Here is a 16,667-nt window from a genome sequence, read left to right as displayed (position 1 = left end):
ATTGTATAGAACTAAAAATAATGTGCTTCAAATGTATAGATTAATCTATGAAATATACACGACACTCCTGTATTTAAAAGTAAAATTTTATACTTAACATTGATGAGTTCCTAGGTTCAGGTTCTTAGTGTCTTAAGATCTTTTGACCTGTGACTTTGGTTTCTCCTTTCTGGTGTTTAGTTAGTAGAGAGAGATGTCAGTTTTATTCATACTATAGGATTCGATTTTAGAAATAAAAGTATACATTCGTCTGTGGTGTGTGGATGTGCTTGTAAGATAATTAACAACCTTTTGGAAACTTAGCAGTCACGTGCTTTTAGAATAGGAAAACAACCTATTAATAGGTTTAAAAATAAACAAAACAAAAAGCAAAATCTATCTGATTTTTATTGAGCTGTACTTGGGAACATATTCACGTATTATGATGTGATAATACTGCGTTTAAAACCCAAAAATACTATCCAGAAAGGAGTATAGAAACTTAGGTGAAAAAAACATGCATTGGGGGTTTTGCAAATGTATTGAATTGTAAAAATATGAATAATAGTCTGGTGTCAGAATATTTGCTATATGCAGATGACTTACAGTTAACAATATTGATTGGAGAACTTGTATCTTTGGAGAGAACCTGTCAACTGTGTGTTAATAATTTTAGCTTTTGCACTAACTTATCCCTCTGTCCTCAATTAATATGTTTCACATTTTAATGTAATTTTGCAGGGGTCTTCATGTAAGCTGCTTTTAGTTGTTAAGGCAGCTCAAGTCACTTTAAGTCTTTAAGGCTGACTGGTGCTTGTTGACATATTAGAAAATACTTCCTGTAATCACTTGTGCATATGTGTATCAATCTACAAATACTAAGAAGGGATAAATTTGGGCTGGGCATGTGTCAGGTAATCTGAGTGTTCATAAATTTGTTTTCCAAGTGTGTTTTTTTTTTTTTTTTTTTTTTTTAATTTTTTTTGTAAGCTTGGCTGTGGACTCTCCAAATGTAGAGTGGGAAATCTGTGGCAATTCTTGCCAGGAAAAAGCTTTTCACATTCTCCAGGCTGAAGAAAGAATTACTATTTTGCTGTAATGTGGAGTGAGTTTGTTAGTAATTCAGCTTGACTTTTTCATGCAAGAAGTGCCTGCAAATCCTGTTTCTGCAGTTTATAAACTCAAGATGTTGTGTAGTGCACTGAATACATATCTGTAGGTCGCTTGAGATTATCCTCCTAGTTCATGTATTTAAAATTGGAGGAGTGTCGTGGTTACAATACTTGTGCTAAAGGTGTTGCTCAGTTTGATTCTTCTGATGTGTTGTTCCTCTCTAAATTTATGTGAATTGTTGATTAAATTGTCTTGTGTCAGTGGCTCTAATCTGTTTTCAGACTTTACCTTGTTCCATATAAACTCCTTTGAAAGTCCCCTCTGCTGCTTCCGATTGGCTGTCGTAACAAGGCTCCGCAGCCTGCTCCTTCAGCAGCTGGAGTATCGCATTTTTAAAAAGAGAAGCTTTGTTGCTTTGTCTCTTGTTGCACACTGGCTAGCCTCAAGCTTCACTTGTATGTTTATGTAGATGTCTCTTGGGATATGTTTTTTGACAATGGTAGTGAAATTCTTAGTTGGAATACAATTTTGGTTGCATTCAGAAAATACTATGTCTTTTTCTGATGGTTACAAATAAGTAAGAACAGTCAACATATCCTTTCCAGTACTTCCTCTGTTTTATGGTTATGTTTTCAGAACTGTAAATGCTTAGAAATAATATTTTGTTTTAGAGCTTCCATGAAGTGCTCCAAGATTCTCTGATGAAAAGGTCCTTATGCTATCAGTGTAAGGCATGATCAGATACCTTCAGGCCAGATTTAGATGAAGGCCATCTTTGATGTAGGAAAGAAAAAAATGAATATATGTTCTTCTAGTTTTTTAAGGAAAAGGAGAAAAAAGAATGTCTGTTGGGAGAGTAAGCAAATGTTTGTTGCAGTAGTGAAATGGGCAGCCTTTTGTTTTTATTTATTTACTCTGTAGAACAGTAGTGTGTATTTAGATACACTGAGCCATGCTCTGTCATGCCTTTTCCCTACTGCTGGTTTGTGACAGTTTGGTATCTAATTGCCTAGAAATATTCTGAAACACAGTGTTTGCGGCTTTTTTTTTTTTTAATTATTTCTCCCCCCCCCCAAATACATACTGAATCGGATTCTTTTGATGAGTTTAGATTTTGTATAGGGAACGTGGCAATTAAAAACAATTTACCCCTTATAAAGAATTTCAGGGTAGACTACCTGGTAAAGGTGAATAAAGAATGTAGACCAGCATTAACACACTCCTTTAGGAAGAACAGTGTTTTTTCTTGTCCCAAATTTACATAACAGCATGCAGTGTAAGGATGGAATTATATAAGTTTAGGTAGCTGAAGAATTCATGTAGTTTTTCTTTTTTTAAAAAAAAAAGAGAGATGCAGTTTAAACAGAGAATTTGTCTTGACTTATACAAAGATAAGACTGACGATAGTTGAAAGATTTAACTGTGAAGAAAATAAAGAAAATACTTTACTGAAGTTTAATAATCATTGCCTTCTCAACATTGACAGTTTCCTGTAATAAGAAATAATATTTATTTTATATTACTTGAACAATAATTTTGATTACCTAAATCCTTAGTACCAAAGAGTTTAAAAACCCTTTTAATGTGGGGAGGGTTGCCCCACTGAAGAGGATCATAAATTTCCATTATTTTGATGGTAGTGAATCATAGAATTGGAACGGTTGGGGTTGGAAGGGGCCTCTGGGGATCATCCAAACTCCTGCTCAAAGCAGAGACAGCCAGAACAGGTTGCTCAGGATGTGTTCAGTTGAGTTTTGAATATCTCCACGGATGGAGTCTCTACAACTTCTCTGGGCAGCCTCTTCCAGTGCTCTGTTACCCTCACAGTGAAGAAGATTTTTTTTATGTTCAGATGGAATTTCCTGTATTTCAGTTTGTGCCTGTTGCCTCTTGTCCTGTCACTGTGCAACACTGAGAAGAGTCTGGACCTGTCTTCTTTACGCTGTCCCATGAGATATTTATAAACATCGATAAGATCCCTCCCCGAGCCTTTGCTTCTCCAGGCTAATCAAGTCCCAGCTCTCTCAGCATCTCCTCGCGTATCAGATGCTCCAGGCCCTACATCTTTGTGACTCTTTGGACTTGCTTGAGTTTGTCCAAGCCTTTCTCACACTGTGGAGCCGAGCACTGGACCCAGCACTCCAGATGTGGCCTCACCAGGACTTGTGTAGAGGGAAAGGATCACCTTGGCCTGTGGGCAGCGTTCTCCCTAGTGCACTCCTGGATACTGTTGCCTGCCTTTGAGGCAAGGGCACCTTGCTGGCTGTATGGATCCGTGGTTATCTCATTAGCAATAATTTTATTAAGCTTTTTTTCATTACTATCTCTGAATTTTCAAGCATGAAAATGCATAGAACAAGCCACTTTCAGATAGCTCTCTGACTTTTTCAGTGGAATTACTTGTTTTATTGTGTGCTGTACACAGACTGCTTGATGTAAAACTCTTCTCCCTGTAAAGCTGTTCTTGAAAAGAGTGTTGGAGAGGGGAAGGAAATGCTGTTACATGAACCTGAAAGGACTCAGGATTTTATCAATGGCAAGGTTTAGATTGTGGATGTATGGGTTTGAGTTATGGATTCTCAGAGGTCTTACATGAGTTAATTGCCTGTCACAAAAATCACATAGGAAGTGAATTGGCAGTGAAATATTATAGAACTCTGTTTTTGTCTGCACTCCTATCCATAAATGAGAAATCTGTTAGTTGGAATTGTGCTTTGAAACATGGCAGGGTTCATGGGTCTCTCTTAGCCTTGCTGAATGGATGGGACTGAGATCAGGTATGCTGGACCTAAATTCTGTTACTAGCTGCGATTTTCACTTTAATTTGTGTGTGAGTAAGATTTGTGGACTTAAAGCTGTCAGTGGGAACGTGAGCTCTATGTAGTGTAATATTCCGTTTTATCTTCTTTAAAGTCCTAACTGGCATCTCACACTTGAATCTCTTATTTCTGCTAAGATTTTAAACATGGGCTACCTCTGATGGTTTAATTAGGAAACCCAAAAAGGAAGGAAACCTGTGACCTAAATTAAAGGTTGTTTAAAGGTTTAAATATGATTTTGATGTGTGAAGCACTGTGAGTAGTACTGGAAGTTCTTCAGATCTTGTAAACTTTACAGGTGTAATGGATAATTCTGCCCTGAGAGACCATGGGTAGAGCAGCAGAGCATATCTAGAGAGCAGTCTTTCAGGCCTTGTGTACACAGGTGAATCAGACTGGGGTTTTTATATGCTTCTGCGTGTCTCTGGGAAACTTCTGAATTCTGAATGTCTCTGCAAGAGCTCTCTATACTTGCTGTATTACTTTTGGTAAATGACTGAACTTTTGCTTAGATAATTTACAGGATGCATTAGGATACTATTGTGAACCTTTTATTCTAGAATAATGTATTTTTTCCTGCAGTATTATCGCATTTTGTGGTTCATGGGGAAAAGGCTCTGAAGGTCATGACATTGTTATCTTTGTGTTGAAGAACACTAGGCAGGTGCCTCTGGTAATTTTTCTCCTTTAGACCATGCAGTTTGAGTTTTCTGAATGTTTAAAGGGTATGGTTCAGCAATACTGTCATCTTCTAAAATCTGAGCCTTTGCCTTGAGAAATATGAAACTACTTTGCTACTGTGAAGTGGGAATCAAAAATCTTTTTAGGATTTTAACTTTTAGTGCTTGTCCATGCAGAAAAGGTACTGTCCCTTTCTCCTCATTTATGCTATACTTACATTGGTGTAACTCCAATCCCTTATCGGAAGGATAGTCTTTAGAAACTTTGTTCACTTTGTAAAAACCATAGGCCCTTATCAACATTTGAAATGTCCGCTGGGGACTTTTTTTAATGTATTAAAAAAAAATTTTTTTTTTTAGAACAGGAGATATACAATCAAGCTGGTGGTACTTCAGTTGATAAATAGGGAGAAGATGAAGATATTTAAGAGCTTATAGTGGTCTTCTGTATTTTGCGTAATGGTTGCAAAAGATTAAGACTTTGGAGGTAGTAGAGGAGAAAGACGCAGGCGTACCTTTTCTCTCAACTGAGTACGAGGCCTCAGGGTTTCCCCATTGCATCATCTTTCTCTTGTTTGTAGCTCAGTGTGGAATAGGAGTTTCTGCCCCTCCTCAGACCGACCAGGTTCCTCATCAATCCATCTTCAGTACCAGTGTTTGTTACAGCATGTTGACAGGCATTCCTATTTTCTCTGTTTTTCTTTCTGTGCCATTTAGCATCACTCATTTTCCCCCGGTTTTGCTCTGTGATATAACATGGTGGGTTTTGGGTTCAGTTAGTTATCATGAAGTTTGATGGATCAGTTTGTTATGAGTCTCTTGCGGTGCACAAAAAATATCATTTAAGAACATTTAAAAAAGAAAAACGAAAACTCTTGATACTCAAAATCTGTGTTGCAGAGTTAAGGTTTTATGTGTTTAAGTGTCGAACTTGTGGTCTGTTATAAGACCTGAAATTATGCTTTTTGGAATGAGATTAAAAGTAACTTTATTTACAAAAATCAAATAACTTTTCCAAAGTTTGATTATCCAGTGGATTCATTTAGCATATGAACTGCAATGATAGATAGTACAAAGAAATAGAAAAATGAAATGTAAGAGCCTGAAAGCTGATTTTTTGCTAAAGGCATGCTTTTGTCCTCATTGAGTACTACTTGCTTAAACAAGTTTGAAATTATAAAACTGAACTGTTCATCACTTGGCAAAATATATATATGTATCTTTATATATATACATATATATGCGCAATAGAGTACTGAGGGGGAAGTACATGTTGATGCTTGTTTAAGAAGGGTGGCTTGGCCAGCCTTATTAAGATATTCCCAAGCACTCCCTTTTTACAGTGTGAAAAATACACTTTACAACTACTGGCCACAGAACTAAACCTGACAACTAGAGGCCAAGATGAGTGATTAGGGCAGGGCAGTGCCTTAGCTGCTGCTCACAGTTTCTGCATGCAGAAGTATCTTGTCACTGAAATAATTATACATGATGGGTCTTGTTCTGGGTCTATCTCTGAAAAATAACAAAGTATTAGTCATGTGATTAATTCTTTATATGCACTACAGCTTATTGTTCAGGGTTAAACAATTTTTAATTCTAATAGGTATAGCAATTCAGTACCAAATGCCACCTAAGCAAGAATTGTGCTAGGTATTTTGAGTGGAGTGTGTTTGGAGTTTATTTATAGAAAACTCTTTTTTTTTCTTGCCCAAGGAAACTTACAGTTCAGTATTGCTTACAACTTAGAAGTGTTTACAGTTTCTGTAGTAGCTGCTAAGCCTCTATTATGGGTTGGGGGGGGGGGGTACCAGCAAAAATATTGAACTTCTGTTAAATTTTTTGAAGATATCCCATAGTTATTGTCAAGTTCGGAATTTTTGAGGTGTTGTACACTGTGACATCCCAGAGATATGGGATCCCAGATCTTGACCAACTGCTATGTGAAGGGGAGAAACTTTAATGAAATCTCAATAGTGTCATATTAAAGATGAGATGGGTTTTGCCTCATATCTTGTCAAACTGGTACTGCAGGATTCTTCTTCTTCAGTTAAGTACAACTGTATTCTCCTTTTGCCATAGTCGATGTGGGTGTGGGTAGGTTTCTTCACTGACATGGACTCCAAAAATGGAGATGCCTAAAGCTACAGCTAAGAAGCTGTAGTACAACTTACAGTATTCATTTCTAATCAAAATAGACTGGGCTAGGGGTGCAGGAATGTGGTTATTCTTACTGTGAAACCCTTAGAATTCACTCGATTGGAGTGTAACTGAGAGCCATTCCTCCTCCTCCCCCCTTCACCCGCCCCCCAATATTGTAAATTTATTTCTGTGTTAAGGTAGACTGTTCTTCTGTTGGTACTTGGACTGATACAGTATTGAACAGGATTGCTCTATTATTGACCTGTCACAACAGTCATAGCTCTGCAAGAAAGTTGTCAGACGCATCCCAAGTTTAAAAGCATGCTTTTCAATAACTAGAATATTTCTAATATATACGTATTAGCTGACTTTGTACTGTTTTGAAGATAGACAAGCTTGGCATGGTTTTGAATGCTCATGTGCCGTCACTGCCCTTTCAGTGGACATATTCATGTGCACCCAGGAGCAGTTAAGGTGTAACTGCCTCACCACTGCAACAGTTCCAGCCACGGTGATGGGAGAAAGCTTTCTGCCACCACTGCGTGTGAACAGATGCTCAGTTTCCTGCAAGTCTGAAGAGTGCTTTTGTTTTCTATATGCTTGCTGCTAGCTAGCTGTTGACTTAAAGCTGTTGCAACGGTTCTACTTTCAGACTACTTTATTCAGAAGATGCACAATGTTGTCTCAGTAGGGGCAGCATTTTGAAAGCCTTTTAAGAAAGGAAGAGAGGAAAACAGTCTAAATTAAAGCAGTTTCTAGTTAGTGTTCAAGTTCTCATTTCTTGTTAATCCTTTGTGAAAGCTGTTAAGTTGCAAGGTTTCCTCCCGTCTACCCCCTCCCCCTGAAATTGAGAATTTGTAGAAAGCCTTTGGGGGAAAAAAAAATATTTCAGTATTCATTGGACGTTCACTGGATCTATGCGGAATCTTGATGCTTGTCTCTAGCTTTAAAAGTAGCTTAAAAGTCTTTATTTAAAAAGCTGTATGATGAAAATAAGTTGTGCCCACTCTTGGTTAACTGAAAGTATATGCTGTGTGATCTACCACACTTTGAGCAGGTCACAGATGCTGGAAATGATCTGTTAAGGTTGGTGAGAAGACTAACAAACTACCTGGAGAAATTATTGTTTCTTAATCTTTCAGTGTCTTCAAGATTACAGGAAGATGCTTAGCAAACTGCAAGTTATTAGACCTAAAACACAAGTAGCTGGATGGTATTTTCTGACTTTAACAATCTAAATGATCTCTTTTCTTAATTTCACAGATCCCCCGAGAGATTGGGTTGACACTGGGGAAAACAGAATGCTGCTGTGGCTTAGTTTTGATTTCCAGCATACCAGCAAACTGTCTTGCAGATATCGCTTGTCGCATAGGCACCTGTTGTACTCACTGTGTTGTATGTGCCTATTTAATGGTGAAGCTGGAAGATAAGCAGAGATCTGCGTGTGTACCTTGCAATGAAAATTACTGTGTATAATCCATGATTATTGGCTGTCCAGAGATGAACAAAGATCTGTTTTTGCATTAAGCTTTGCCTCTTGGTCTTGTACATGTAACAGTGATGGTTTGAAGGATTTAAAGAAAATTAAATGCAAGAGTATAGGAGATAGTGTTTTTGCTAGTCTGGGTGGTGTATACAGGCTGTGGTTATTGTTTTGAATGTAGCTCTCTCCTGCTTGTCTGTCTTGGACCTACTCTTTACTCTGTGTAATAGTGTTTACAGCCTCTTTTACCAGAGTGTTCTGCAGTTTGTGTAAGGATTGGGTGTTGATGAGGGTGGTGAAAGGAAGGCCTGATCTTTTTAGATCTCTGAATACAAAACGTCTATCAGACATGGATCAGGATGGGGAAGGGAGAACATGGGGCTGAGAATTTTTACCTCCTTTTTTCTGTTACTTCTGTGCTCCTCTCACAGAGCTGCCAAGTGCAGCCCATCTTCATTTGTGCTTTCTAGCACTTCAACATGTAGCATTTCCTGAAAGCTTCCAGCAATGAAGTCCAGATCTAGTGCTTTGTAGCTCAGGCTCAGTGAATACTGCACATAAATTTAAGCAACACACTCAGGATGGTAACTGGAAACCTATTTATTTCCATGGAGACTTGCTCTTACTATGAGGTTTTACATTTTGCTCTTGAGTGTGTGTTTGGCATCTCCTGACTTCGAGTTAGAGTTTTTTGCTCATTGGTATTTTTTTTCTTCTCCTTCTCCAAGTCATTACCTTCTAGACTTGTTAAAATAACTCCAGGACTGATGGAACTGAATTATATCACCTGTGCAAAGGATGAGTAATAGCTCTGTAAGAATCCTTCCCCAGCTGTGAGAACAGAAGTTTTCAGAAAATAGTTTCCTTGCAAGAAGTCTGCAAAATATTAGACAGCCGTTTTGTGGTCTACAAATATAAATAGCTGTTTTAACCCCAAAAACTTTACCATCACAGCAGAAACTGCAAGTTGTTTTTGTTTGGTTTTGTTTTGTGATTTTTTTCTTTCCTAGATAAAATAGGCAAATGCATTTGTATGTAAGCAAGACCTGGACACAGAAATAGTCCAATGTCTCTGCATTGGATGATAATACTATATGTCTTTGCAGAAACTCCAGATTTATTCTTGGTATTATCTGAATAGTTAAAAGTTAAGGTTTTTACATACTGTTGCAGGGGAATCAAGGGTTACAGGAACTTCAAAATCTGAAAATTCTTTTAATGATAGTATTATGTCCAATTAGTATCCTTTAAGTCAAATTCTCTTCTCTAAAGAGTTTGTGATTTCTCAAGTATGAACGTATTGGAAGTGGAAATTGCTTGAATTACTGAAACATTTGGCTCTCAACTCTGGTCTGTAGATATATATTAAACAGTTAAAAGTTGCAAAATCCTTTAACTGGCTGTAATGCTCATTTTCGTGCTTTCATGCAGTATTGCATTTTTTGTTCATAGAAAAAGCATGGCTTTTGAGCGAGAGAAAAAATAGATTTCTGAGAGTTGACCAAAGGCACTATTGAAGGCTTTAAAATATCTCAGTGCCACTAGTCATGATGTGAGAATTTTTTTTAATAGTAAAGAATTTTGCACCTGTGTTTTGGCCGTGGTCTCTTCAGTTACAAAACCTCTTATGCATAAGGAGAAATAGGGAAGAAGGCTGACAAATTGTGTTACATGCTCTATGAAATATTCTGGCAGGTAGTTAGCTGTACTTGAAAGCAATCATTTGAAGCGTGGAAAAACCTTTTAATACACTGAAACTCAAAGGTTTGGCATAACCATGCCTTAATATTGCTTTAATATTCTCTCTTCTCTGTTGGATTCACTCTTAAATTGTTGGGGGGGGGGGTGAGAATAAAAGATAAACTTATTTCATAGAACTAATTCTCTTAATGTTTGAAATAACTTTTATGTTCCCAGCTAAGAAAAATCAGGAGGTCTAACACTTACCAAAAAATAATGAATAGATAGTGGGGAAAAAAGTGAAAAGATTTTTTTTTTATGCTCTAAACCATTTTTTCTGTTTCCTATTAGCACATTCTAGAGAGATGGGAAGGTTAAAAGTAATCAGAATTATTGCATTAAATGGACAAAGCACTGTTTGCATTGGTTGATACATCTTCTGGATTTGTTCTGTTAGTATGTGCAACTGTGTCTTTTTAGAAGGATGAATTTAATGTTCAAAACACGTGACTGCTCTTCAGTTGGTTCTTAAGTATTCTGAATGCTAGCTGAAAAAGCTAAAGTGGTGCGACTCAATATTTGGAAAAATTTGTTTTTACTTGGAATTTCCAAATTGTAAATTAAATATTTGGACTGAAAATGAAAACTAAATGTACAAAAGATTGTTTGCTAGCTAGGTAATGAAGGTAAATATTTAAAATTTTGTGCTACATAAAAACCCTTGGGTTTAAAATGAAGTTGCTGTTAAGTACAGTCCAGTTAAACTTCGATATTTTTCATTTTTCTATTGTTTAAGACTACATGCATTTGTCATTTTCATGCATGCATTATTCAGAATAAATGCAAGTTGTATGTCATGTAAATAACATATGGGAAACTTGCTTCAGACTCCCTTGGCTTTTCATCTCTGATAGCGTGCGTTTTCCCCAGTTGTTCCTGTCGTGATCTCTTCAGCTTCTCTGATTTTGAGGGGTTCTTCAGGCAGGGTACAGAACTGAATGTCAGCAGAAAAACAGAGCCTTACTTAAGGATTAAATGGACACATTCCGCTAGCATGTTTCCAGCAGAGAAATTCTTAAAGATGCAACACTGGTTATCTTCATCCTTGTAAAACTAAGTGTGGTGAGAAGACACTAACTTAATATGTAGTACTTTCTTGAGGAATTCAAAAGGTATCTTTTTTTCATCTTTTAAACAGGTTTTCTAGTTGCCTATAATCTGTGAGTCCTTATGTGCTGAAGAGCAGGGTTATGTTCTGTTGTAGAGAAAATGTTTTTTGTTTTAAGCAAATTCCAAGCAATCTTGTCTTTGTTGCAGTGGCAAAGAACATCTCTAATGTGCAGCTCATGTTAATAGACTTTCAGAGATTACACCTGTTTCTTGCAAGTTTTTCCGAAGTTAAATGTTGTTGTCTTTTCTGTCATGTAGCATATACTGGTTTGAGATGTATTGTCTGTGGAGCTTATAAGTCAGACTCCTAATAAACATGATGAAAACCTGTTCCCTGAAAGCTGTAACGCTCTCCTGGACCAAGATCTCACAAGTAATGAAGCAGTTGTCAGTCCATATATCAGAACTGCACAGGTTGCACAGCCAGGCATCAGCTGGTGCAACTTCTGGAAGGATGTTTACATTGCCTCTGCTGCACTAAAGGAACCCTTTCCAGAGGCTGATGTGAAAGAAATGCTATTGCTTTTGAAATTTATGGAGCTTCTGGACAAAAAACAGCAAATGTATTGATGGAACAACAACAGCAAAGTTGCTTTCTCTGATTTTAGCCTTCTTGTCCGGAGTATAAATTTCTGGCAATAAGAGTCAAATTTGGAATGATTCATTTGGTTCAGAAAGTTACTTTCTTTGGTAAGCATTTCAGTTTAATATAGTATACTTGTATTCTTCAGTGCGGTCCAGTCAGCAGGGGTTCTTTTTCTAGTATAGTAGACACTCATTCTTTCTCTTAATAAGTGCTCTAAAGTGCTTATTCTTGGTCCCGTCCTTGTTATTCTTCGCAGTAGGGTATTTGTTATCTTGATGTCAACTAAAAGCAGAGCAGAACTTGGTTCTGAAGTTCTCGATGGTCTTAATTGGTAATATCCCTGGCTTTGTGGATAAGCAGGAAAGCTTGTCTGGACTTTTCTTGTTTCCTTTATGATTGTGCCTCTACGTTCATCTAATGCCAAGCAAAGAAATTGAGGCAACTTGAAAAGTTTTTTGAGATGTTAAAGTTGCAAATCATTTCTCTCCTTTTTGAAATGTTTGAGGAAATCCCAATTTATCTACTCTTGAAGGTAGGTGTTAAAGCTAGAAAGGACGTGTCTTTTGGCAGTGTCAACTGAAACTAAGGACATTGAGTATTCTTTATGAGGCAGCTTATGGGACTTGGAGCAAACACATTCTGGAAAAACAAACAGCAATGGAGATATTTTGCAATGCCAGAGGTACATGTCAGTCTGTTTATGTAGCAGCAATATAAATTCCTGTGTGTGTTGTTCGTCTTGGGTCATCTGACTGTGATGGTTCATGTCAAAACTGTGATATTTGTGCTACAATTTATGTTTGCACAGGAGTAAGCAATGAATAAACTGCATGTACTGTAATCATTTGAAGACTGAATAGACTTCTTTTGATTTGAAACATACAGCAGTTTTTCTGCAGATGGGGATCGTGCATGTCTTAAAGATAAGAAAACTTGTATTTATCTTGAATAGTGATGTTATGCTGAGGAAGGATAATGAAACAAAGTGTCTGGTGGTCCTTACTGCTTGTTTTATACTGTTCTCAAGACTTGAGATAGGGACCAGAAAAATATAGAACTTGCCATGTCATTCTGACATCCTTTGCCATATTATATGATGTCTAGGCTTGTAAATTTTGGTGTTTGTTTTGTGTTCGTTTTTTACTTGTTACTCCTGTTTGTTTTGAAAAGGGCAAAGAAGAAATAAAAGTTCATATCAAGCTCTTTGCATGTGCTTTGAGTTTGTTAGTACTTTCAGTAATACTTGAAAACTCTTCATAATTTAATGTGAATGTAAATAGGAAAGGTCTGTGGGAAAACTGTGTGAAAGTTCTTGTTTCAGTTTGATTCCACAGTTTGAAGTACGTATTTTGTGTTTAGTTATTCTGTCAAAGTCTTTTCAGTATGTTAAAGAAATCAGATTTTTAGTAATTGAAAAAGGAAAAGAATTTAAGGGTGTGTGTGTGTGTGCTTGTTTTGTTTTAGTTTTTTTATTTTTTTTTTCCCCAGATGTATGGTAGTTGACTATAGGGACTATACTGAATCTCATTTCAAAGAGCAAATTTTTATTTAAGCAATGAGCGGATTTTTATTTAAAAGAGGGGACTTTGTGGAGGTGGATTCTGCATCTGTGGTAGTGGTATTACTGTCACTTCCGTGGCAGCTTTTATAAGCCTAATGCATTAGGAATCCCAAAGGAGTTCACTGTAGGATTATGTTGCACAGCAGTATTTTTTTCAACTTTTCAGTCAAAATCTTTGTCACAAATTTTTGTCACGTGTGTTTTTGAATACAGCTTACAAAATTAGTTCTTGGAACTTGCAGGCAATGCCTTTTGGCTAAGGCTACCCATTAGCTGTGTGTTAGAATTTGCAGATGTGCTAGTATAACTAGTTGATGTGTCCTTTGTTTTTAAGCATCTGTTTTCTGTCACTTCAAATTTTATTGCAAAATAGCTCCATCTTAAGCTTTTACTTAATATGCATCTACTTTCTACTAAGCAGTATATCTTGCAGAGCTTGGAAGGTTTCCAGAAACAGCTTTCCTGCACACCATATAATATATTTCCACAGCGTATTCTTCTTACAGTTCAACATTTATCTTGATGTTCTTATCTGTGCATCTGAAGTAACTTACTGTTTGAGACATGATTCTGCTCGTTGTTTTTCCTTATTTTAGATGATAGAGAAGACTAATTTATTTACTGCCACTTTCACTGCATCTTTTCTTATACAAGTGCCTCAGAGTGCTTCCGTGGCGTTCTCTAGCTGTCAGGTGACTGGAAATCATACTTGATTTGTGTTCGCTTTTGCATCCAAAGTTGTATTGATGACAGAAGTGTGGGGGGTTGTTTTTGGAGGGTTGGTTTTCTCCTCCTACTTCTTACAAAGCCTTATTCTAAAATACAAACTTCTTCAGATTCAAGCTTGACTACCAATTGTCATGCCTAATGTGGTTCAGATGGTTCAGATTACAACTTGAATTCTGTTGAAGTAAGTAGCTAGATAGGATTATTCCCTGCATCTGCCTATAAATGTGGCGTACAGTTGTATCTTTGATTGTATCCCAAGTATGCTCTTCGAGTTGATCCATAGCTTTGAATGCCTTTTATGTTGAATATTTTTTGTGGGACTGTTGCTAGAGAATGGAAATAGTTTATGATAATAGTGGCTCTTTCAGATATTCAGTTTGATCATGTATTTCTGACAGAAACCCAGAGATTTATGAGAGATTCCACAATCTAGAAATATATTCTTTAATTTTGACTACTCTCAATGTTCAAAATAGTAATAAACATGCAGTAGCTGCTGTGAGATACCTTAATTCCTGTTTCTTGATGATTTTTTCACTCTACTTTCCGTTTCACTTTAGTTCAATTTTGTTTGGTGAAAGCTTTATTGAAGTTGAATGGTAAAGCTTAAATACTAAAAATGCTCAGCTTTTAGAAAATTTTGGTCACAGATAAGAAATGCAACTCTTAAATACCGAGCAGAACTATAGGGAAAGGATTGTTAATCCTCTGTCAGTTTTGTTTTGCAAGATTTAAAAGTAGGTATAAATGAAATTTCTGCCTGGCCGTGTAGCTGGCATAGACGAATACAGGTGAAGGCCTGAGTCTTCCCAGTGGTGAAGCTTCAAGAATGTGTTACTACTGTAAAGTCACCTGCGTATTCTGCTAGGTGCTGGAGCTATGCATTGTCTCTCTTAACTAAATATTGGCTTGAAATTCACCATGTTTTGCAGGTTTCTGTTTTTCACTGTTTAGTGCTCTAGTTTTTCATTTCTCCTTCTGCAGTCAGTTTTTAAATTTCTTTGAAGTGCATTAGAAATAGGGTACCTCTGTCAAGCAAATGGAAGAATCCTAACTTAGCTAATTGCCTCAGGGGAGACGGACAGGTTTTTAAGAGTACTGGTCAAAGGTGTTTTGTCTTTACATTTCACAGTATAATGGTTTTAAATGTTTGAACTTAAGTCTATTTATTTACTTTGACTATACAGTTGTATTGGCTTTTTAAAATTATTTAGATATCTGAAGTGAATAGTTAAAGAATCATGTCAAGTGTTCATATGAATCCACTCTCAATATATCCCAGTATTTGATGTGCTGGTATTTGTCTGTTTTATTTCAGGAATTTGCAGCGCTTACAAAAGAGTTAAATGTATGCAGGGAACAGCTGCTTGAAAGAGAAGAAGAAATTGCTGAACTGAAAGCAGAAAGAAATAACACACGGGTTAGTTCCTTGTCTTCATCTTTAAGATTAGAGTTGATAAAGCCTCCAGCTATACAGAGGAAAGTACTGAACACTGAGTTTGGAAAGATGTGTTGTGTATTGTTCTGTTTTTTTCCCCCCTCCTTCCACCAATTGATATTTGCAGATGAATCTTCCTGGTAGTGTGAATGTGTGTCAATTAAGAAAGTCTGAAAGTTTATGAACAATCCCAAATACCACTGTGCAGAGTCAGTAGAAAGCTTAAGATAACATTGTTACCTGCATTCAGCTTTCTAGTTGTGATGGTTTTTGAGATCATGTAGCACTCGGGATCAGTGCAATAATTAGGTGAGCTGTAGTGATCTGCTCTAGCCACTTACACAATGGCAGGCAAAACAGTTGCTCTTCAGTTTAGAGTATTTTCTGTATGTATCATTCTGACAAGTGTGCAGTTTCTCAGATTGATAGAACTGAAAAGAATTGGCTAAGTAGAGACCATATTTAAAAGCTAGACTGAAAGAGTAAGTAGGGAATGTGTTAATTCTGATATTGCTTCTTATGTGAATGAAATGTTAAAAACAGATCCATGTGTGTGTGTATATATAGATAGATAGATAGATAGATACAATAGACTTTGGCTCCCAGATTTGAAGTTTAGAGTTCCAAACTTGATGTTTTAGGAGGCAAAGTTATTCGCAGCTATTCAGAACAGGAATAAACATTGTTCCTTTTATGTTTCAGCTATTATTAGAACATCTGGAGTGTCTAGTCTCCAGACATGAGCGATCTCTGAGAATGACTGTTGTTAAGAGACAAGCTCAGTCTCCAGCAGGAGTTTCTAGTGAAGTAGAAGTTCTCAAAGCACTAAAATCTTTATTTGAACACCATAAAGCTCTTGATGAAAAGGTAATGAAATATGCTACCTAACATCTTCTCATCTTACCCCCTTTTGCTGTTGTGTGGAGCAAACAGTTGTTTGTGCTAAAGCAGCAAACATCAGGTTCTCTGAACTTTTTTCTGTATTAATATCATGGATTGGATATAACTGCATCAGTAACTGGCCTTCTAAATCAATACGCTGCACTGAAGCAAGGTGCTGTAACTTGTTCCAGTAACTAATCGACTGTGCTAGTGTAAACCAAGCATGGTTCAGGGTGCAACATAACTCGTTGTAGGACTATATACACTCACTTACCTGTGTAATATCAGGAAACAGCTTTTTGATTATGTAATACAAGAAAACACTGTACTGGAGAAAATAGGAAGAAAGGAAACTGCTCACACTGAGGTATAGAGTAAAGTTGGATTAAAAGAACTTTGACGTTT

General features: G+C 36.8%; 1 protein-coding gene across 3 annotated transcripts in view; it reads left to right on the top strand.

The window, feature by feature from the left end:
• Positions 1-16,667, top strand: part of PPFIA1 (PTPRF interacting protein alpha 1) — a 67,006-nt gene that overhangs the window by 5,181 nt on the left and 45,158 nt on the right. For all 3 annotated transcript variants that reach the window (XM_064512815.1, XM_064512816.1, XM_064512818.1), the window contains exons 3-4: positions 15,261-15,362; positions 16,083-16,247. In XM_064512815.1, coding sequence (XP_064368885.1) covers positions 15,261-15,362; positions 16,083-16,247 — 267 coding nt within the window. The remainder of the gene's footprint in view (positions 1-15,260; positions 15,363-16,082; positions 16,248-16,667) is intronic.

The sequence above is a fragment of the Dromaius novaehollandiae genome, chromosome 5 (assembly GCF_036370855.1).
Source record: "Dromaius novaehollandiae isolate bDroNov1 chromosome 5, bDroNov1.hap1, whole genome shotgun sequence".
In the NCBI taxonomy this organism is placed as follows: Eukaryota; Metazoa; Chordata; class Aves; order Casuariiformes; family Dromaiidae; genus Dromaius; species Dromaius novaehollandiae.
The sequence above is the reverse complement of the archived record's forward strand: the minus strand, read 5'-3'. Positions and strand labels throughout refer to the sequence as shown.